Below are 23,161 nucleotides of genomic sequence, written 5' to 3'. Positions count from 1 at the left end.
AGGAAGGGTGGGAATGGGAGGATACAAGCGAGGGAATAACAATCAGGATGTGATCTGAATAAATTACAATCAATCAATCAATCAATCAATACATAAAAACAAACCCATGCCTCCCCATTGGCACCCTCAGGAGGGCACATACACCCATCCTAGCCTCCTGTGGTTAGGTGGTGGCCTTGATTGTCAGAACCTGATATTTATTGTGCATCCCTTCGCTGACAGGCTGAGCGACAGTGAGGTTTGTTTTTCTGCAGTTGAGTCACTGCAGCAGATGGAGCCGACTGTGTGTGACTCACAGCTGAGCTGAAAAAAGATTCCAGGCTTCCTCCCAAGGAGTTCTAGGAGGCATCTCCCACACGGACACACAGTGTGTATGCACCCACATGTGTGTACACACCACATAACTGTACATATAAACCCACAAGTATACAACACACAGAACAAATACACATGCACATATAACACACGAGTGTGTACAAACATCACACAAGGACACTTGTATGGGCAACATATATAACATGCATGCACACACCACACAGATGCATGAATACAAAACGTACATATAGACAGACATGTTCATGGGCACACATACATGTACACACACACACACACACACACACACACACCCCTGTATGCCAGGGGCAGGAGGTGTCCTATGCTATTGTAGGCCTGAACTCCACTTAGGCATGGCAAAAACTATAGTATTAAGAAACAGTAGGCACTCAGGGGCTAACAGGCCCACCAATAGATGCTGAAGAGCTTCCTAGTTGCCATTGGGCCCACTCTGCTCTGGGGAGTGATGGCCCATCCTATTGGTCACCTCCCAGGTTCATGATGTTAGACTGCCTCAGGGCTCTGTCAGCCCCAGCCATCCTGGGCTCCTGCTCCCCATGTGGCCTGTCTATTGACAGCTGGGTTTAAGGCCATAGACCTTGTGCCTGGTTATATGTCTAATGGAAACAGTCTCGTGGGGTTAAGTTACGTCCTCTCGGCTCCCCATTACTCTGGTGGACGGCAGATGGTAGTGTCTGCCCGTCAACAGCGATTGCTACAGGGTGCGAGGTCGAGTGATGCCAATGTGGCCAGGAGGAGGAAAAGGGAATTTAAAGAACACAGATTGAGAAGACCACCACATAGGCTTATGGGAGCCGAGAAATCCCTCCTCCAACCCCAAGCTATCGGAAAGCAGCAAGCCTCTATGGCTTGTGTCTCTTAAAAGCACGCTGAAATCTAATCCCCATCATCAAATGGTGATTAGCGCTCTGCCTTTGGGGACTGATTAATCCACTCATTAAATTAATAGTTACTGGGTTATTTTGGGAGTGAGTTTTCAAATAAAAGCCATTTTGGCTAGGCCTCCTGTGTGCTGCTTGCTGCTCACCACAGACACCCTGTACCTCAGGACTGTCAGAGAGTCAGCGCCAGACGTGGACCCTCGATTTTAGGCCAGAATTTTAAAGCCAAAATAAATCTCTTTTTAAATACCATACCCAGGTTGTGGTACTGTGTTACAGCAACAGGAAACAGATCGAGACAAGGCTGTACATCCCTGGGAGTGTGCACAGGCAGGCTGCTCTTAGCTGGAAGGCCTGGGTGGGTGGGCTGCCCCAAAGAAGAGCTTTAGGTGATACGGGGTAGGGAACTTGGTCTTGTGTAACATGGCATAAAGGGACCTACAAGTCACCATGTATATCGCATGACATAACCAGAGCAAAAGCCCAAGCCTGAGCCTGTGGAAATGCTGGCTAGTCTTAGTAAGAAAAGCAGACATCACAGGGAGACAGACTTGCCTGCAGTCAAAGCCCTGCCCATTAGAGTGTGGGTCTATGTCCTAACGTTACGGGCTCAATTGTGTCCCTTCCAGACTCAGCATGCTAAAGTCCTAACCTCCTGCGTTTTCCACTATGGCCTTGTTCGGACTGAGGACCTCTGTGCATGTAACAGGATAAGTGAGCCCACCCCGGAGAAGGCTGACCCAGTGTGACTGTGACTGGGATGATGTCCCTGGGAAACAGTTACCTGGGGATGACATGACTGGAGGAGGTGAGGTCGGATCCTCCCAGAGGGAGGTTCAAGACAATACAGGCCTACCTGACCTTGATTTTAGCCGGCCAGCCTCCAGAACTGTGAGAACAAATGCCTGTTGTTTCAACCACCCAGTGTGTGGTACAGAAGTCCCAGGAAACTCACACAGTGCCCTCTTTAATGTTTCACATTATAGGACAGGGCAGCTGTTCCCTTAACAATGTGTTTTATAAGCGACAATAAGAGACCACAGTGTTTCTAAGCTGCATGAAAACTAAACATTTGGGGACAACCACCACCACCACAACCAAACAAGTGGCCCTCTTTCCTCAGACGGGGTGGACAAGGAGAAGGCTGGGCTCAGGATTCCCTCTCAATTCCCAAATGACCTCTGGAAACTGGTTCCGGTACCAAGTTCAGGCTTTGTGCACGCCAGTCAACATTGATACTGCTTTCTACCTGTGGTGGCTTGTCCAGTTCATGTTGAGCAAATCAGAAGTCAAACCAAACCAAACCAAACCAAAGCCCACCAGAACTCAGACGAGGATGGGACGGTTCAAGGTGTGAGGGTAGGAACGCCAGACAAAAATGAAGGTGGTGAGGAAAAGGGAGTATGCGAACCTTGGGAGTCATTGTCACCGTGCTGAAGTGAGCAAGAAAAATGAAAATGGCTCTCCTGGTGAGAGTAAGTATTCTTTCTTCTCTCAACCCACAGTTACTTAATAGCCTTGTCAACATCCAAGAGGGCAGGCAAACCTCCCCTGAGATACTAATTGTACCCACATATCTTGTGAGGGCCTGCTCCAACTTCCCTCTGGCTCCCTCGAGGAGCCTTCATCTTTGTGCCTTTGATAGGTGACAGTGTTCTGCATTCTGGGCTCGCACAGTAGTTTGAGCCACCCACTGAGTGAGCATGAGAGGTTTGGCTGTGGTGGTAAAAGACAGTCTCAACAGTGCTGAGCGCTGCAAAGCTGCTCCTGGTGCTTGTGGCCCAGGGCAGAATTACACCTGTGCCTGCCTCCCGGGGGGCTTTCCTTCCTTGCAGCTGATCCCACCTGCTTTCCTGCAAGGTGGTGGCATAACCCATTAGGGACCCAGTCGGGGCAAAAAAACAACATGTGCATAACAGCAGCATCTCCAGGAGGAGGACAGAGCTGGGAAAGAAACTAAGGAGGAATTACAGATGGCTCTCCTCCCTAGGCGCTGTCAGCAGCTGTGCCCACCCCTCCCCCATTCCCAGGCACTAACATGCTTCTAGAATGAAGTGCTAGCAGATGTCGGATGTCACTTGTTTGTTTGTTTTTTAGTGAGTTTCTGCTCCTATCACTCTATTGTACTCTTTATTTGTCCTAAAAACACTTTCAAACCCCTATTGGTTTGTCAGCTGCTCCCGGAGCGAGGGCTACTCTTTATGGCTAGTCAGCTGCTCCGGGAGCGAATGCTACTCTTTATGGTTGTGGCTTCTGTTCTTGAGTCCTTTTGCTTAAGCCACATTAGAAGACCCAGGGAGGTGGCTCAGGTGGTCAAGTACTTGCCACAGAAGCCTGAAGACCTGAGTTCAGTCCTGAGCGCCCATGTAAAAGCCAGATCCAGTGGCCCATGCTGGTAATCTCATAGAGATAGGAGTATCCCTAAGGCTTGACGGACAGCCATTCTAGGCAAATTGGTGGGCTCTATCTACTTTCAGCTGGAGTTCTTCAGGCTTTCAAATGCATGCATGCACACACAACACATATCTTAAGTAAATGCCATCTTTCAAAAACAGCCTGTGAAGTAAAAAGACAAGCTATACAAGCCAGAGATAAGTTTCAAGTAGTGCTCCACACATTTCACACATATAGCAAGAAGCCACGGTCAGGAACCTGTTCACATACATCAGAGAGTCTCCCAGGCATGACAGAAAACATGCAATTGTAAGATGTGTTGACTCTGAGTCACTCTGGGCCCTGAACAGGTGTGAGTACTTACCTGCTCTGTCTCCACGAAGTTGGACACATGGCCGTCATCATTTACACCACGGGTGAGAAAGCGGGCCCCTGCACGCTCACAGCTGATGCGAGAGATGAGACAGGCTTTGGCCTGCTTGTGGGAGGCATATACCGTGCGGATGGTCACCACCCCACAGATGATCTTCAGCAACCAGTCACAGCAGCTCACCTGGTGCTGCCTCAGGGGCACATGCAATAGCTGGTTCCTGCAAAACAGTCCCACCTTTGGGTCACCCTACCAGGCTCTACAAATGCTGCACCCCAAGCCAAGTACTAAGGAGTTTCCCATGAGGCCCAGTGCTCCACTAGGCTGTTACATGAATTTCATCCAAACAGAAACCTGCTGCCTTGGAGGGAAACTCATTAAGACTTAGGACATTCTGAAGGGAGGCTCTTTAAAACTCAGAAAGTTCTCAACAGAAGCAATTTAAGACACCAGAAGTAAACAATTCACAAGTCCCAGGATGTCCCTGAAACTTAACAGATTCATAGGGTCCCCCTACCATCTTAAGGTTATACAAGCAGCCAGGACTGCTAAGGAAAGGCAACTTTGGCCTGTGACGTCCCTACAAGTACTGTAGAGAGGTGCAGAGTTCTGGCTTTCATAAGTTCTCACTCACACTAGAGTAGGTGTCCTATAGTGCAGCTGCTTTGAGTTCCCCACGCTTCTCAAGTAAATTCTAGCCCACACTCCTGTAAGTAACCCAAATAAGTTCAGGGGCTCATCAGGTTGTACTTTGGTGATGTCACTGTTTTGGGCTGCTGTGAGTTCCTTATCTAAGGTGAAGAAACTTTTTTTTTTTTCATATCTCCCAGGAAGAATTATCACCCAACAGAAGCAAACACTCCAGTGGGCCCTGCTGTTTGGACATATAGATTTAGGAGGTTCTGTGCTTCAGAGACTAAATGGCAGAGCCAAAATGATTTGTACAGGAGGAAAAGGCGAGAAGTCTTTTTCCTATGCTACTGGCTGGTGACAGCAAGGACCAGAGGAAACAAAGCTGGAAAGTAAGCCTTGTTTAGACCTGTGTCTGTCTTTTTTTTTTATTAGAATAAAAAATTAACTCATGGGTCTAGAGACCTGGCTCAGTGGCTGAGAGCTTGGGCTGCTCTTGCAGAGGACCCTGGTTTCATTCCCAGCACCCACATTAGGAAACTCACTGATTTGTCAGTTCTAGCTCCAGAAGATCCAACTCCCTCCTCTTCTGGCCTCTGTGGGCAACCGTACCCATGTACCCACACCCACACAGAGGCACACACATAGTTAAAAACAAACCTTTAAAAAATTACTTATGTTTTAACTTGGAGGTGGTGGTGCACGCTTTTAATCCCAGCAACCATGAGGCAGAGGCAGGGGGATCACTGAGTTTGAAGACAGCCTGGTCTACTGAGTGAGTTTCAGGACAACCAGGACTAACCTCATGTTTTGATTAAATAATAATAATGGGTAAAGATAAAATAACATAAAACTATTAATTATGGACGTACTTATGTAAATCACACACACACACACACACACATACACACGAGGTGAATATAAGGAAAGCATTATTAAGAAATCCAAAGTAAGATAAAAGGGATTAGATAAAAATAAAAGTTGATGAAAGCTGCAGTCTATTTCCTCTCCAGGCCTGCAGATTATTCTGTGCTCTGAAGTCTGTGCTGATAGTGATGGTTGAAATAGGACACAAGTGAAAGTACACAAAGCGCCATTCCTGAAGTGTTAGCGTGGACTAGTTTAACACATCTATGCTGTGACCCCATGTGAAAGGGGTCATTATTATTGGAGATGCCATTTTTATAACACGGAAGCATGAGAAGGTAAAAACCTTGCCCAAGACCACAGAGCTGGCAAACACAGTGTGGCGTTCTAAAGCCTGAGTCTGGGAGTTTTCTTTATTGATTAATTCATTTGTCGGCTACAGTAGCGTCAGGGATAAAACTGGGCTTCATGCGCGCTGAGCGAGTCCTCTGTCACTGCCAGCTCCAGCCTCAGGCCTCCTAGATGAAAGCCCTATAACTGCAGAAGGCCACAGTATCTTCCCGTCCCCTATCAGCCAGCCTCCCTCATACCCAGGGGGCCCCAACAGTGCCAGTCTGAGCCTTGTCACCAGGGAACTTTCTCTTACAGGGTCTGGAACAAATCTAGGTCACAATGGCCTATTTGTTTAAAAAAGGAAGCTGATTCCTGCCCTTGAGCTCAGTTCCCTGGTGATGCTGGAAAGCGGAGGATCTTGGCTTCTCAAAGCCTTTGCCCTCAGGCAAGCTTTCGGGAATGTGACTACTGCTACAGCTAGCTACAGCTAAGGCTACCCACCCCACCGCTACACCCACCCAGCCGTGGGAGCCCTGCTCATCCGCTGAGTTCTCACAGGTGCAGCATTGCTGTACGTGAAGATTGCTGGGAAGGAAGACTTTACAAAGTCAGGTTCTTAAGTGGCACTCTATGAATTGCAGACAATAAACTACTCTAGTGACATACATTAAGTGGCCTGTTGGCCTTTCTGCTATGTCCCCTCTGTGTGTGTGTGGAGAGGAGCCTCTGTCAACTGGGCAACTTGGATCAATTGGTTTAGGTGACTCTGGGGAGGGTGCTTCAGAGCCCAGGAAGAAGAGATCCAAATCTATAAATAACAGCTTTGTACTTCCTGCCAGGCTTCAAGTGCATTAGGAAGTGACAGCCCCTGGGGATGGATGACCCCACTGCTGCCCTCTTGTCGTGCTCACCAGCTGTACCCTACGTGGACTCCATCGGCTTCCTGCCGTGGCTTTTAAAGTGATCTGCCGTGGCCACTCTGCCTGCTGACTCAGATGTGGTCAGTTTCATGGGTTTCAACAGGGACCCTTGGGGTGGGCACCCCACCTGGCACATCCCACAGGCAGTTCCTACTCCCAAATGCAAATCTAGTCTGGTATCTACTGCAACAGGGGTACAATGAGCCTCTCCTCCTCCAAGCTCCCAGCTCCATCTCTTTTATCTTCCTGACCCTGTATTACCTCCCATCTCTGCCACAGATCAGTCAATGGGAAAGCAGTTACAAAAGCGCTAAGCAAGCCATTTACCTAGGTTCTACTGCCTCCAAGGAATGCCACTCTTCTTCTGTGTTAACATACATCCCTGCTTTAATGTTGTTTCTGAACATCGTAGCCGTGTGACAACCCTTCAGGAGTATGTGTGACAGTGCTAAGGCACATGCTGGTTCCCCCAAAGAATAATCAGATATTGCCGGGCGGTGGTGGCACACGCCTTTAATCCCAGCACTTGGGAAGCAGGGGGAGGCAGACCGCTGTGAGTTCGAGGCCAGCCTGGTCTACAAAGCGAGTCCAGGACCGTCAAGGTAATACACAGAGACACCCTGTTCTCAAAAATCCAAAATAATAATAATAATAATAATGATGATGATGATGATGATGATGATGATGATGATAATAATAATAATAATAATAATAATAATAATAATAATAATAATAATAATAAAAATCAAAGAAAGTCCAACATGTATTGGGCATCTTCAACTAAGTGTGTAGTCTGCAGCCCACCTGGGCAGCTGATTAGACATGTGGAAAAAGCCTCAGACCCTGCCCCCACCTGCTGTGCTACAGCATGCACCAAGACAGGCAGGATTTTGTAGGTGTCCTAAAGCTAACCACGCAAACTGGCAGACTGAGGGGGACCCGGGGGGATGTTGAGGCAGGGGGCCAGGGATGGATGTGGATGATGTGGCAAGGGATGCTTTACCAGCAGAAGTGAGGGATTGTGAAGCCCTGCAGAGCGGGCCCTTGCCCTACCACAGGAGCCTTTGCCAGCTTCTGTGGGCAAAGCTAGGCGGGTGCCAAGCAAGGACAGGGACAAGCCTCCATGTCTGTGTCTTGCTGGGAGACTGGGGTGGCTCTACTTAGACTAAAAGCCTTAACAGACAAGGTTTTCTGGGACGCCCAGGGTTCCCATCACATGGAGTCTACCTGTTTCTCTCTTATCCCCAGCAAGTCTGAGGAGAGACGCCCTATACAGAAGGCCTGGGTGGTCCCTGCAGTTACTGTACCTCTCAGCTTCCACAGGGCAGGGAAGGTCCATGACCCAAGTCCTGTCTGGGTCGTCTGAGGAGAGCACCACTGAGGAGAAGGCCTGAGCAGGTGAAGCCCCAGCATTCTTTACTCTGAGAGCAGTTTCTTTTCTACATCTACCCGGGGCCATGTGAATACATTCCTGGGGCTAAGCCCACAGGATGGGGATGGTGAGTTAGGTATCTTCCCTTCTCTCACTGCACAGAGAGCAAGCGCGGCTCGCCACGCCGCTCCAACGCTGACCCAGAACAGGCAGATGCAAGACGGAAGGCAATGGCTCAGGTGTCACCCAGAATCCGCCCTCGGTGACCCAGTTCCTTACCAGAAGAAGGAGGTCCCCCATTCAGAGCAGTCATCACCCTGTTTCTGCGCCCTGATGGTCAGATCAAAACAGGAGCCATCATTGGGCCATGCGAAGTAAAACACCCCTGAGCTCAGGATTTTCCTCAAGGCGGCCAGGCGGTCATCTTCCTTGGCCTCTTCCTGCAGGGGGCAAAACTCAGTGGCAGTAATTTTGTAGATCTCTGCCTCTGGAATTCTGCCCACCGACGTGCAGCCTGTCACCAACACCAGAAAGCTCAAAGAGATGTCACCTGGAAGGGGGGATCAGACGGAAAGGATGGAGGATTATGAGCGCTCCGCTGGCTGCAACCAGAGTTAGCTTCAGTCCTAACCGCAGGGCCGGTCTAACTTCTGCCCCTAGGCTTAGGGTGGTACTGCCCCCACTACCCAGCCCGTACCCCACCAAACTGGAGCACTGCTGCCATACCCATCTCCCTCAGCCTAGAAAAATAGCCTCTGCTCTAACAGACCCTAGGGCGATGCTGATGTGAAGGCTTTCCCACCCCCGCCTTCTCCCTTCTCAGCCTCAGCTCTATCCTGACAGGAGGAAAAAGAGAAGCTTTGGGTCCTAGCCATCTCTCTACCTTCTAGACCAGCCCAAGCCATTTAGTCATCCTTTCTTTCTTTCTTTCTTTTTCTTTCTTTCTTTTTGTTGTTGCTGCTGTTGTTTTTCGAGACAGGGTTTCTCTGTGTAGCCTTGGCTGTCCTGAACTTGCATTGTAGACCAGGCTGGCCTCGAACTCACAGAGATCCACCTGCCTCTGCCTCCCAAGTGCTAGGATTAAAGGCATGCACCACCACACCAGCCATCCTCCCCTTTCTGGCCCCAGGTCTCTTCCAAATCTGTGCCCAGCGCCTTCAATCCGTCCTCCTTAGCTGTGCCCAGGCCCTCAGCCCCCACCCCTCAGCCACTGCCTGGGCTCCCTCACAGCCATAGCAGGCATAGCCGTCTCAAACTCAGCTGATAGCAGACCTCCCCTGCTCAGATCCCTCTGTGGCTCTCGCTGGCACCCCCCTGCCTCCAAGGACAGAAATGAACCCTCATTTTGCTCCGCACCCTGTCCCATACTATTCCCACCCCATACGGGGACTGCTCCCCAGGCAGCTGCTCGCCAGGGCGGTGTTCTGCTGCTCCTCAGTGTAGCACACGTTCTTACACTCGCCCTGTAGTTTTATGGGAGACATCTTCCCACTTGGATAAAGGTTCTGCTGCCATCTGCCCAGCAAAGGACTCCTTCCAACTTCCCTACTAACTTCCCAGCCTTGGCTCTTTGCTGGCAGGGAAGAAGAATAAGCTTTGGGGCCAGAATACCACGAGTCCTTCCCTGACTGGGTAAACCCGTACCCCTTCCTTCTGGTCTGTAGGCAGCACCTCCTCCAGGAAGCCGGTTGTGCTCTCCCATGACACAGCCGGGTGCCCCTCTTTGCGTCAGAAACGTCCCAGTAGCCCTTAGACACCGAAAGCCAGTAGCTGTTGTTCCAGCTGAGGCTCCCCAGCAGCAAGATGGTATACATCATCCTTTCCCAACGGTACGGGTGTGTGAACACTTGTATATAAATCCCAATGCAGGAGACTGATACACCCTTCTCCAAGACCCTGCCACACTGTCCCTGGCTGCTACCTTTCTGTTCTATGTACTACCCAAGTCAAGGGTAGCGGTGGCCATGCTGTGTGACCCTTCCAAAGACAGAGCCCAAGGGATAACCCCAGTAGGTGATGGGTCTGCCTGGATCTATCAGGATCTTTTTCATACCTTTCTGAGGTATAAGGGATATGTCCCAGCCAGGTTTACTCCAACTGGCCAGCGGCCTCCTCTCACAGGCTGAAATGATGCTTTCTGCCATCCCTATGTCTCTACACACACTTATAAAAGTCCACAAAGGCACCAATCCCGTCGCCCATCAACTCCAGCAGGCTGCCCTTCTCACACTTCACTGGAGGAGTGCAGCTCCCCGAAGGGGTGCCTGATTTTTATTAAACACACTGAGTAAGTAGGTCATGGCTCACACATGCTGGCTGATGCACTGTGGGGAGGGAGGGTGCACACAGAGCTGGGATATTGGCTCAGCATGTGCATCCCCAGGAAGCCACTTTGAAACAGCGGAAGAAGCAGTGTTCTGCTGGGCCACTGAAGCACTTAGGCCTGAGGTTTTCCCAGTAGGACAGGTGAATTTCAGTGGGGCTGGCATCCCCGAGGTTAAAAGAATCCACAGCCTTAGCACCTGGCTGCCTGGAAGGATGAGCTTAGCGCTAGGGAAAATCCCGCGAAGCCTCCCGGCCCAGCCGAGACAGGCCCCCACGATCTGGGCTGGGGGCTCAATGAAGGGGAAGAGATGGTGCCACCACAGGAAGGTGACATCCAGCTGGGGCAGGGCTCCAGAAGACATGAGTAAATTAGAGCTACCAACGGGAGTATACAGCAGAGCCAAATACCTTAATATGGCTGATAGCATGGTGCTTCATGCACAGGTACTATACCAACAGTAACTAAGTTGTCTCAACAACCACAGTTGTCAGCCCACCTTTATAGAGGCGGGAAAAGAGGCAAATGGAGGCTGGGAAGCCAGGGGTGACTCAGGAGGGAACTGGCATCATCTAAATGCACCGTCTGGTGGCTATATACCACTTGGGCAAGTTATTCAGGCGGAGTCTGGCTTCATAGCTGGTACTCACGCTCCGGATAGGCAGCAGTGCCAATGGGCCTAACGACACTACTGTTGAGGGCTGCCATTTTTATTTCACACACAAGTGTCCTCAAGGGAGCTGGATCACAATCCAGGCACACTATTCTGGGTCGAAACCCTACTGTATACATGGGATTTCCTAGATAGGCAGTGTAGCATGTGGCTTTAATCCCAGCACTTGGAGGGCAGAGGCAGGCAGGTTTCTGTGAGTTCGAGGCCAGCCTGGTCTACAAAGCGAGTCCAGCATAGCCAGGGCTAAACAGAGAAACCATGCCTTGAGAAATCAAAGCCAAACAAACAAAACAAAACAACCCATCCTGGGATTTCCTTTAAATCTGAGGTCTGCCTGCCCCTGGCCTTTTGGTACCTTGATCTTGGACTAGGAGATAGACACGTGAGATGTCTGTGAGCCACAGCTCTCGTTTTTGGAATTTGCTATAGCTGCTCAAGCCAACCAACAGAGTACTCTTTGCTTATTTAAAAATGCACACCCATGCTTTCACCTGAAGCATAAAAGTAACATTGAGATGGGGGCTGAGATTAGTTCTCTCAGGCCTGGTGCTCTAAACACTGTTAAAAATCTTTCAAAATCATAATTAATGTTAATAAGTTATTTAAGGCTTTATTGTGAGAATCCTGGCACTCATTTTTCCTATAGATAGGTAAGGGCAGTGGGCAATCCGACTCTAATTGGCAGCTGTTGGATTCTTGTTGCCTCGAGCAAAAAGAGTCCGACAGCTGGTGGGGTTACCCTTGTGCTAACTCCAGCTGTTTTGAAGACTCGACAAATGTCTTGAGAAAACCATACAATGATCACAGCTGTGGCTCTGGCTCCTGAAGGCGCAGCCTCAGCCAGGGCTGTTCAAAGAGCGCATGTCAATCTTATGTTGCTATCACAAGCATGATAAGTGACATTGCAACCACTTCCACCAAAGCCAAAGAGCCCTGTCCCAGTGGCCTAGCTAAGGGACTGCTGTGATTGGGGCAAAAGGGACAATACAGTGATTAGTACAAACACATACTTTTATTTATATGCAAAGTGTACAGTGATTAGTGCAAACACAAACTTTAATTTACATGTGAGTTGTGGCCTGATTGGTCCAAATACCCCTTTCTTGGCTAAATAAGCAGGTTGCTCTGGCTTAGTTAGTGAGTGGGCTGGGAGACAGCAGCCTGTGCTGCCCACCCTTGGTGTTGCCACCCCAGCCCAATAAACTGCTTCTCTTAAGGGAAGAAAACAGCAGCAAGCTGCAGCAGCAGCAACAAGCAAGCAGGCAGCAGGCCAAGCTGCAAAAGTGGCAAGGCAGCTGGCTGCCTGACAGAAAAAGTAGCCATGGCAGGAAAAGGGCAGACGGCACACAGTGCCTAAGAGAATGAGGGCCTCAAGAAAAGGAGGACAGGTTCTAAAGGGCCTGAGAATAGACTGCTGTCTCTGGAAGAGTTCCAGGGAGCTGCCAAGCCTCTGAGGTCAAGGGTCGCAAACATTCAGAGGCTGGGAGCCATGACAGGGGCTGCCCAGAGGCCTCATTGTCAGCTGCTGGGAAGGGCTAAGGAGCCTGGGTTACTGACTTCCTGCAGGCCTCCAAGTTTTTTTTGTTTTGTTGTTTGCTTGGTTGGTTGGTTGGTTTTTCAACACAGAGTTTCTCTGTGTAGCCTTGGCTGTCCTAGACTCACTTTGTAGACCAGGTTGGTCTCGAACTCACAGACATCTGCCTGCCTGCCTCTCAAGTGCTGGGATTAAAGGCATGCGCCACCATGCCCGGCTGGCCTACAAGTTTTAAGGCTTGTAGAAGGAAGGGTCCTGATGCCAACGGCCTGCACGAAAGGCACAGCACTAGAGGACGCCACCTGCAGTTACTCCCACCTACCTGCTACTATCACTCAATGCTGTCCAACACTGAAGGATACGAAAGTCACCAAGGATTTGAAGCACTAAAGAGCTTCTCCTTGCCTGTCCACAATGTCCTCCTTGCCTGCCCACAACTTCTACCTGGGTAGAGCAGAAGGGCGCTTGCAGCTGACTGGTAGCATTATATTTTACTGCATGTTCTAGGCACTGGCAGGTACAAAGGAAGCTGCCAGACCCTCCATTACCAGTGCTGAGTGGATGCTTATGACCTGCTGAGCATGCTCTTCATGCCCAGGGGCCTTCTAACCATGCTCCCTCGCTCCGTCCCTCAGGCTCTCACCCCATCACAGCACATTCTGTGCTCCGAGTTCTCCACTGGTCACCTTCTTCTACTGTGCAGTGGTTAACCAGTCTCTTAACCAGTTTTTGATAGATCCTCGCAGCCATCTGTAGTACCAAACTAGCAAAACAATATAAACAGTTCAAAGGAAACAAAACATCTTGGGAATCATTTAACATGAAATGTAAAGATGTGTTGTGAAGATATTTTATTATAACAAGATGATAAATATTATTGATTGGTGGAAAAACAGTATACTCTACCACTTTTATTATTTTCTTTTTTTAAAGGTTTAGTGTGTGTGTGTGTGTGTGTGTGTGTATCCATATCCACAGAAACCAGAGGTGTCAAGTCCCCTGTAGTCACAATCACAGGCAGTTATGAGCCATCCTCTGTGAGTTCTGGGAGCTGAACCTTGGTCCTCTGGAAGAGCAGTACACTCTTAGCCACTGAGCCGTATCTCCAGTCTCTGTTATTTTATCTTTGGAGGTGTAAAAAAAAAAGTCCATGTTGATAAATCGTTGGAAATACAAATTTTAATTATAGAAATGTCGTTCAATTTTTCAAGATCCCCAAGTTCATACTGGAGAAGAATTTTAATTACTATTAACGCTGACAGATGATATCCAATTAGATTCTTCTTCAGTTTTGTGAAAAGCAAACACATGAGCAGCCCTCAACTTACAATTGAATTGTACTGAGCCCTTGGCATGGCTGGCTTCCATAACACCCACAGCAATGCTTTCAAGTAAGCCTTGGGAGTTAGTTCATAGAACACGATGCCATGGTAATATTCTGGATGAGAAAAAGTGACTTATGAAATGAAGAATGCTGAGTGCAGGTGACACACGGGGGCCACATTTCTAAACAGAACAGCTACTAGAAAGAGCTGAGATCTGGGAGTGGACTTCATAGAAGCCCACATGTCTGTGCACCTCTGTGGCCGTAGGGGCACATGGGGCTGTGGATCCCATGCTGGGCCACGGCCTCTGCTGCAAGGTCTCATCTGGCCCCGCTCAACAGATGGCCAGACCAGTCATATTGGCCTGACTCTATCCTACCCAGCCTCGTTCAACAGCCCTTTATTTGTGTTCCACATGCTGTAGATTAAAAAAAAAACAAACAAAAAAAAAGGCAGAGAGTCGAGGCCAGCAGTAAACTAGCGGAGGTCACTGGCTCTTGTCCATCTGTCAGTTTGGTCTAGGTTGGCAATGACATCGTGGGTCAAAGCAAGGGCAGAGGGGTTCATTCACCCGCCTCAGATGTCTGTGGCCTCTCCCCAGGCTCATCTTGACTACACAACCGGGCTTTGCTTTTGAGAAGTAAGATCTATTTTCTAATACCAAGAAGCACAGAGAAGCCATCTGGGTTCAGTGACATTTCAGGAGTGGTCAATGGAGGCTGAATTCAGGGGTCCGAAACCAGTGGGGATCCCACAGCAAGGTTAAAGGTCAAGCTTAGCTGGGGCTGTGGATTCTATGCTCCTCCTGGCTCTTGTTGGGGCCTCAGACAAGTCGCTTTGCCTTCTCTTGGTCTCACAGTGAAATACACAAGGGATTTTGTAGAGTCCCAGTCTTTCCCCACTAACAGGCTCAGGTCTAAATGTCACTCCCCTCTGTGTGTTGTCTCTAGGTGCTGTTTGCATAGCACAGAAACAGTACGCTCAGTACTGCACTGTGGCTGGGTGCTCCGCTGGTGAGAGTGCACGTGCACTGTGCTAGTCAACACCACAGAAAAACCCAAAGCCATCCTTGGGCAGCCTATTTATACCAAAGGAAGTAGCAGCAGACACTATCTGTTAGAGTCCCCACTCCCATAGCTGGATGCCAAGTATTTGCCAACAAACACACTTAGCGACTCAGACATCCTTCTTCACAGAAATCTGAAGAAGTGACCCCTGCAAGCACAGCGACTATTCGAGAAATCAGTCAGCCCCTGAAGTCACCAGCCTGGGCTTTGGTCTTCTCAAAGCCTCTTTCACACTCCAGGTATGGCAGAGACAGAAGAAGGGGACAGCAGAGCTTCTTAGGATGCTGTGTGAGCCGGGTTGTGCTGATGCACGCCTTTAATTGCAGCATTTGGGAGGCAGAAGCAGGTGGATCTCTGTGAGTTCAAGGCCAGCCAGGGCTACATGGAGAAACCCTGTCTCAAAAACAAACAAAACAAAAGGATGCTTTCTCTCTCTTCTCTTCTCTCTCTCTCTCTCTCTCTCTCTCTCTCTCTCTCTCTCTCTCTCTCTCTGTGTGTGTGTGTGTCTGAGTAAGTCCCTTCCTGTCAGTCTCAGGATGGCTGCTGTCCCCATATCATATCCTATCACATGACCAGGCACATTAGACTTTGAAGAGCACCCACAGATTAAGGCTATTATGTTCATCCTCTCCTGAAGAACTCATAAAAGCTATATGGGGGGGCAGTTGGTGAACTGGCTTAGTGGGGAAAGGCCCTTGCTGCCAAGCCTGGTGACCCGAGTTCAATTCCCAGGATTCACGTGCTGGAAGGAGAGCACCAGTTCCTGCGAGTTGTTTCTGATCTCCTCATTTATGAATGGCATGCTCATCTGCATACACTTTTTTTTTTAAAAGTGTGTGGAATGGCTGGCAAGCTGGTCCATCCATCAGAAGAACTCGCCTTCATGCCTGACGACCTGACCTGGTTTTCTCTTTGTGGCCAGAGATGGGTTTATTACACTTCACACTCTATAGGCCATCATCAAAGGAAGCCAAGGCAGGCACTTGGAGGCAGGAACTGATGCAGGGGCCTTGGAGGCATGCTGTATACTGGCTTGCTTCCCCTGCTGTGTTTAGCCACCTTTCTTTTACAGCCCAGGGTCACCTGCCCAAAGGCCAGCACTGCCCGCAGTGGACTGAGCCCTCATATCAGTCAGCGATCAAGAAAATGCTCCCACAGACATCCCTGCAGGCCAGTCTGACAGAGTCAATTCCTCAGCTGAGCTCCCCTCTTCCCGTATCTGTCTAGGTTGTGTCAAGTTGACAAAAGAACCAGCATATGATCTTAGGTCAGGTGCTCACATGGCAGAAGAAGAGCGCCAGCTCCTGCGTATTGTTCTTTGGTCTCAACACAAATACCACATGCACGCACATGGCCACACATGCCTGTGCACTCATGTGCACACTCATACAAATATATATAAAAGAAATTAGCTGTCGGAGAGAGGAAGAGGCAGTTTCTCTGTTGTTACAGATGGAAAAACAGCCCTGGAGAGAGAAACTGAACATAGGTCAGTCAGTTGAAAAGACAAGGCTAGAATCCGGAAGAGTCTGGTAGAGAATTTCACGGGCTAGCATGTGCAGGCTCACAGGCTGCGCACTACAAAGCTCCACCAGAAACAACTCAATACAGACTGGGGCTTGAGCTGCCCCTTGAAGCTAGGAAACAGGAAGGTCTTGAGAGCTCAGGTCAAGGAGAAACTGAACCCCCGTGTCCACTGGGGTAGGCTCTCTTTCTGCTGTATTCCCTTTCTAGGCTTTGTCTTGTGTATAAGCCAGCCAGCTCATAGATAGTCATGAGCTCTCCCACCCCTTCCTGCTGGCAGGAGCTGGGGATGGGCTTTTACGCAGCCTATTATGTTTCACGATTTCTAACACAAACGCCTGTTCTTTTAAAGGACTGAACTTTTACTCTCTCTGAATTGAAAGCTCAAGGGGAAACCAACAGAAGCCACACCCCACAGGGCACCGCCTGAAACACACAGGATGAAGAGCACAGAGGAAGATGGCTCAGAGTTACAGGCCAGGGACACACGGAGGTAAGGGACACTGGGTTAATGCCAGCCTTTCCTGAACATACCAGAGAGAGGTGGGTTGGGCAGGCATCCTATCTTTCAGAAACCAACACACTTTCCAGAACGTGCTGACACAAGGCCAAGGGAACCTCCAACATCCTCAAAGTCAAACTTCCTTTCCAAGCCCAGAGAGCCTTGAAAGCAGCTCTGCATGGGACTTTTGCAGGCAGCTTTGGGAATCTCCGGGGACATCAGAAGCCATGGTGTGGCTTCCCCAGGCTCAAGCCTCCCGCTGATCAGGCACCCTGCTTGGTTGGCTAGGCTGGCTTGGCCAAACAGGAGGCTGTATCCACTCACTCCTTAGAAGGGTAATGGGGTGCTAGCTCAGGAAAGAGGGCCGACAGACCTGGCCAGCTGGGGGGTCTGGATGCAGCTCTACTCCCTGATGTGGACCCCTCAGATAAACCTGCTCACCCGGATAAGGATTCTTTATGGATCCTACTCAGAAACAATGCGCTGTATCTGACCTCACCTCACAGCTCAGGAAAATCCCTGTCCTGTGAGACAGTGAAGACATCATGTGTCACTCTTCCTGTTGTTGGACACCAGGCCCCTAACAGAAAGATACATGAGGTAGCTTGTGACGCCGCAGGGCACATGTGTGAAATCCAGGTCCTACTTGAAAACAACCCAAACTTGTGTCAGTTACCTGAGTCCGAGTCCCTATCAGGTATCAATGCATCATCTGTTTGTGTTTAAAAAAAAAAAAGATCGCCAATTATACCTTTAAGATCAGACTGTGAGCTATGCCAAGTGCCAGGGCGTCACACCAGAAGGAGGTGGGGGGGCTGCAAAGGGGGGGCAGTTTCCAGGCCTTCCTTACGTATGCAAACAGATGATAATCAAGACTGCTTTCTTGGGGAGCAGGGTAACACTAAAGCCATCACATTAGCACAGTACAAAGGAAACGACACTCTGAGCAACACCACTATCCCACTGATGATCCTTACAGGGCAAGACGGAGGTCAGTCACCTTAAAAGATTGCACAGAGGGAAAGCTCAGCCCACAAACCCTTCTCTGCTCACATCCTCACGAAGGAGCAAGTGGATGGAGGCAGCTGGCTTGCTCTGAGTCCCAGCTGAACTCTTCACCCCAAGGCAACGTTGGAGAATCCCTGAGCCTGTTTCCTGCCTCCTTTTCTGCAAACAGGGAGAGATGGCTACCACTTCGGCTGGTGCTGAACATGTTAACCAGTGTCTAGCCTTTTGGCACAACGCCAGCATCTAGAAACTTCATTTTGCTGTGTGAGTAGCAAACGCTTTTCCGAAACATTTCCAATTTGGAAATGAGGGGTGTAATCATCCTATCTCGTCGCGGGGGTGGGGTGGGGTGGGGGGTGGGGGGTACATGCCGCCGCAGAAACGGCCCAGAAGAGTACTGGCAAGCAGATCAATGCCGTTTGGCCAGCCCTGAAACCCTGTCCAAACAGGCTGCGTACAGAGGAGAAGTTTTTACCACCCCACCTCAGGAAAAGCCCCCAAGGCCTGAAACTGGAAATTTCCCAGCCATTCCCAACAGGAATGTGACCTGTGCCCTGACCTTGTCTGGAAAGGCCACTGGACTTCACAACCCGGTCATTAGTGATAGGTGGACTGACCTAAATAAACCCGGCTCCCCTCAGCGGGAGGAAGGAAAGACACAGGGGCCTCAGCGGAGCGACTGCAGAGGTGGCTGCCACCAGCTCAGGGCAAGCAGAGCTGCCCACTTCTTCCTGTGTGTTCTCACTCTTCCGTCAGACCCATTCGGATGCCGTTTCCTTTCTCTCTCAAGCCCACATAGAATGTCGCAGTCCTCTCCTGGCCACCAACCCCCAGACCAGCCCCTTCCTCTCTGGTACACCCAGCATCCCCAGTGATGCTGCTTCAGGCAATGGTTCGAGCCATGGTGCAAGCCTGCCGACCAGACACACCTAAGGAGGTGGCAGATGCTCGAGAGACGCACACACCGCCAGAGGCGCACAGAAGCCCCCAACACCTTGGAAGAACTTAGGTCTGGAAGGCAACAACACGGGCAACCGCCCCAGCACCCAGAGCGGATTCCTCTGCTCCAGACAGGGGAGTATCGGGGTACCGCCACCTCCTTCTCCCGCCCCGCCCCCCCCCCCAGAAGAAACAGGCTGAGAAATACGAAGAAGCAACATCTTCAGAAATGAAAGTGGCTAGCAAACAGAATATCTGACTGGCCCACCTCCCCGGGCTGACACCAGGGACTGCCCACAACAGAAGCCAGAAAACTGAGCCATGCTTACTCACCGGATTTTAACCTCAGTTCCCCGAGGCAGCCATAGGCATCCGTCAGCTTGCCATACTGTCCTTTAATGACTTCCTTCTCTTCCGAATCTAGGGGTGGGGGTGGGGGTGGTGGGGAGAGAAAAACATCAGAGAGACATCAGCAAGCAAGTGGCTCCGTTCACGCTCGTTCATTCACACTGTGCTTGCCAATCTGGCTCTCACCCACGCGAAAAAGGAAATGCAGACAATAGCACGGCCCACAGACACCATGTGTACAGGTTTTAGGATCCGAGAATCACAGAGATGCAAGGATTTAGACCTTCCTGTGGAAGGCTTGCTCTCTGGAAATGCTGGAAGCTTCCTAGGGAGTGGGGTGTGGGGGTAGCTGGAGAATGTGCGAGAAGCCCTAGGGTGGCTAGCGGTGCTGGGGCACCTTGGGTCTGGACTACTATTCTTCATTTCACTGCACATACTCAGAGCAGGGTGGGTCCCCCCCCCACCCCACACCCCCACCCCACACCCCCACCCCCAGGGATTCTCTGTGTAGCCTTGGCTATCCTGGTCTCGCTTTGTAGCTCAAGCTAGCCTCAAACTCACATCAATCCCCCTGCCTCTACCTCTCTGAGTGCTGGGATTACAGGTGTGCGCGACCATGCCCAGCTAGGGTGAGGTCTCATAATCTACGTGCAAGGTCTGTCTGGTCGGCAGGCTTGGACCATGGCTTGACCCATTGCCAGAAGCAGCATCACTAAGCATCCTGGGGGTATCAGAGAGGAAGGAGTGGTCTGGGGCTTGGTGGCCAGGAGAGAAAAACTGCGACCTTCATTCCTAAGTGCCAGCCACACAGGAGCTTCATTTGGGAGATCCCCAAAACACCTGCTCCTGCTAGGGGCTCATCAGAGCACAGGGGTCAGGGTGGCTCAGGGCTGGGCCAAGTGAGTCCCAAGGCAAACTGCAGACTTTACCTGCTGGGTGACTAGCAACCTACGCAAGGCTCAGGCTAGCTGAGGAGCAGGGGTGAAGGAAAGTACACAGGGATGCCATAAGCACCCCTGGAGATTCCCGGAGTGGAAGCAGGCCTATGGACCCTTTCTCATAGTGATGCCTCAACCGCATTAGAACAATACAGGAGCCCTAGTCATTGTGACAACACTACACTAAAGACCCCACAAACAGCACATGTGTATAAGGCATCCAGAGCCGGTGAGTTTGGAGGTGCAGACAGTAGACTCATGGCCGTCAGGGTCTGAGTGTGGATGAAGGAGCACGGAGATTTGCTTATAAGGTCTCTCTTCTTTCTCTGTTTTGGTTTTTCTAGACAGGGTTTCTTCTCTGTGTTAGCTTTGACTGTCCTGGACTCGCTTTGTAAAATGCTGGCCTCAAACTCACAGTGATCCTCCTGCCTCTGCCTCCAGAGTGCTGGGATTAAAGGTGTGTGCCACCACGCTCGGCTAATGAAGTCTCTCTTAAAGGGGGCAAAAATATTCTAAAATTAGGTCGTGGTGGTGGTTAACGTAAACTTGTAAATACTAAAATGCTTTCAAAATAACATGGAACTATATACCTTCTGGGATCAGTTGTGAGTACATTTCAATAGAACTGTATAAAAATCAACATCAAAATAAGACGACAGAGGGCACCAATTTTGCTGGTATGCATGTATGTCTATGTGTCTGCATCACATGTATATCTGGGGCCAGTGGAGGTCAGCAGAGAGCATCTGGATCCCCTGGAACTGAAGTTATGATGGTCATACATCATCATGTGGGTGCTGGGAACTGAAACAGGGTCTTCTATAAGAGCAACATATGGTCCTAACTGCTGAGCCATCTCTCCAGCCCATGGTAAGCAAAATAATTTAAGGTCTGTGGTGCTTGCCTAGTACGTACAAGGCCCTGGGTTTGAGCCCCAGCAACACACACACACACACACACACACACACACACACACAATGTTATAATGTAGAAATATATATGTTTATTGACAGTATTTTTTTTAACGTATTTTACATTTGTGTGTAGGGTGTGCGTGTCACAGGACATATGTGGAAATCACAGGATAATTTGTACGAGTGGTCCTCTCCTTCTACCACGTAAGTCCTGGGGACTGAACTCAAGTAGTCAAGGTTGGTGGCAGGTGCCTTTACCTGTTGAGCCATCCCAGTGCCCCTTGTGCATTATTTTAAATAACAAAATCTGAATGTGGAGTGGCTGCCCACACCCATAAGCCTTGCCCTCGCAAGCTGAGGCGAGAAGATTTCCAGGAGTGTAAGATCAGCCAGGCTATAGAGTGAGACCCTGACTCAAAAAAGCCAAAATAACAGCAATAATATTGACAAGTAAACAAAACCCCACAGGGTCTAGTAGTCACTTAATTTCAAATAAGTGAAGAGAAGTAAACAATTTTTCAAGACGTCCTGTTAGGTAGAAGTTCCTCTCAGTGACAAGATGAGGCGTGTAGGTAACAAGCTGGTCTACTTGCTTCTCTCCCTAACTGAGGGCAACTCTGGCTTTCAGTTACAAAGGATGAAAATAAAGGTGGCCTTCTGTTGTCCAAGAGCCTCAGGTCTCCCCTGAGAGGTAGGGGTGAGGGCTGGCTGGAGCTGCGTCTGCATCATCGCAGAGGTGAGGAAGGAATGACTACTGCTTTGTCCTCCCATGCACCAGGAAGGGTTCCCAGCATTCAGAAATCTCCAGGAAGAACTGAGATCCCAGAATGAAACATTAGAGAGAGAGAGAGAGAGCGGGAGTGGGGGGGGGGAGAGGGAGGAGGGACACAAATGGTATTCTCACACCAGCCCTGAGTACAGACAAGCTGGGAACAATCTGACCATCATAGCTTCCTGCCCTCTAAAGATGTCCACCCAAAACAGGCGAGTGTGCAGAGCATCGGCAAAATGCTAAAGGCACAGAGCCTCGTCTTAGCAGACACACCCTGACACCCCAGTTCAAAACGTCCAGAACAGACTGGACTTCCAGCCCTCTCACCTGTTCCTCTCATGAACACATACATCCATGAGACCACACATCCTCACATGTTAGAGACACAGAACCGGCTTCCAGCCCCACAGCCACCTGCTCACTGTACTTCCCTTCCTTTTCCTGTTGGCCCCGGAGGCAGTGAGAAGCCACCAGGCTCCCCTCAGCAGAACTTAGAATCCCTACAAAATAGGACACAGGGATTGCAGGAGTGGTGGTTGGTGGGATATATGTCTGGAGCTGGCAGTGAGGTCAGAGACAGGCGCTGCATCTCTGCAGGCAGCATGGAGCAGGAAGGCCATTTCACAATGGAGGCTGACCATCAAGGGTGCGAGGAGCCGGTATCCTTAGCTGTATCAGGCCGAAGGGAGACTCAGTCCAGAACTGCCCAAGAGCCTGAGTTCTCCCCTTCGGGACAACTGCTGGGGGGGGGGGCAGCAGACCCTTGACGACGCCTGAGAAGAAGGAATTCAGAGTGAAGCAAAGTTGGGGAGTTTATTAGGTGAGCTAAGAGTAAGTGCATGCTTTAACAAAGCGTTTAGAAAGAGAATTTCTTACGGAAAAGACCAAGCACAGTCAACCAAGACACAGGCCAGGGATTCTCAAGAGGGAGCATGGCATTTAGGTGTCTTCACGAATTTGTAGCCTTGTAGTCTACAACAAGGTTTGATGATTTAGCAAAGTGCAAAAAGTAAGTAAAGTTTAAAAATCAAGTATCAAAATGCAAGCCGGGTTACTTATTTCTCATTTTAAAGAATTAGCTTTTGTGGGCAAGTGACATGGCTCAGGAGTCAGAGGCCTTGGCCACCAAGCCCACCAACCTGAGTTTGACCTCCAAGACCCATGTGGTAGAAG

The 23,161-nt window shown here is 49.9% G+C and overlaps 1 protein-coding gene across 5 annotated transcripts in view; it reads right to left on the bottom strand.

The window, feature by feature from the left end:
* Positions 1-23,161, bottom strand: part of SYNJ2 (synaptojanin 2) — a 102,678-nt gene that overhangs the window by 45,132 nt on the left and 34,385 nt on the right. For all 5 annotated transcript variants that reach the window (XM_084777531.1, XM_084777532.1, XM_084777534.1 and 2 more), the window contains exons 2-4: positions 19,350-19,436; positions 8,401-8,671; positions 3,994-4,219 (exon numbers count right to left, since the gene is read on the bottom strand). In XM_084777531.1, the coding sequence (XP_084633657.1) occupies positions 3,994-4,219; positions 8,401-8,671; positions 19,350-19,436 (584 nt within the window). The remainder of the gene's footprint in view (positions 1-3,993; positions 4,220-8,400; positions 8,672-19,349; positions 19,437-23,161) is intronic.

Source organism: Acomys minous (assembly GCF_964271855.1).
Source record: "Acomys minous genome assembly, chromosome: 3".
In the NCBI taxonomy this organism is placed as follows: domain Eukaryota; kingdom Metazoa; phylum Chordata; class Mammalia; order Rodentia; family Muridae; genus Acomys; species Acomys minous.
Note: the sequence above shows the minus strand (reverse complement) of the source record. Positions and strands in the feature narration are given on the sequence as shown.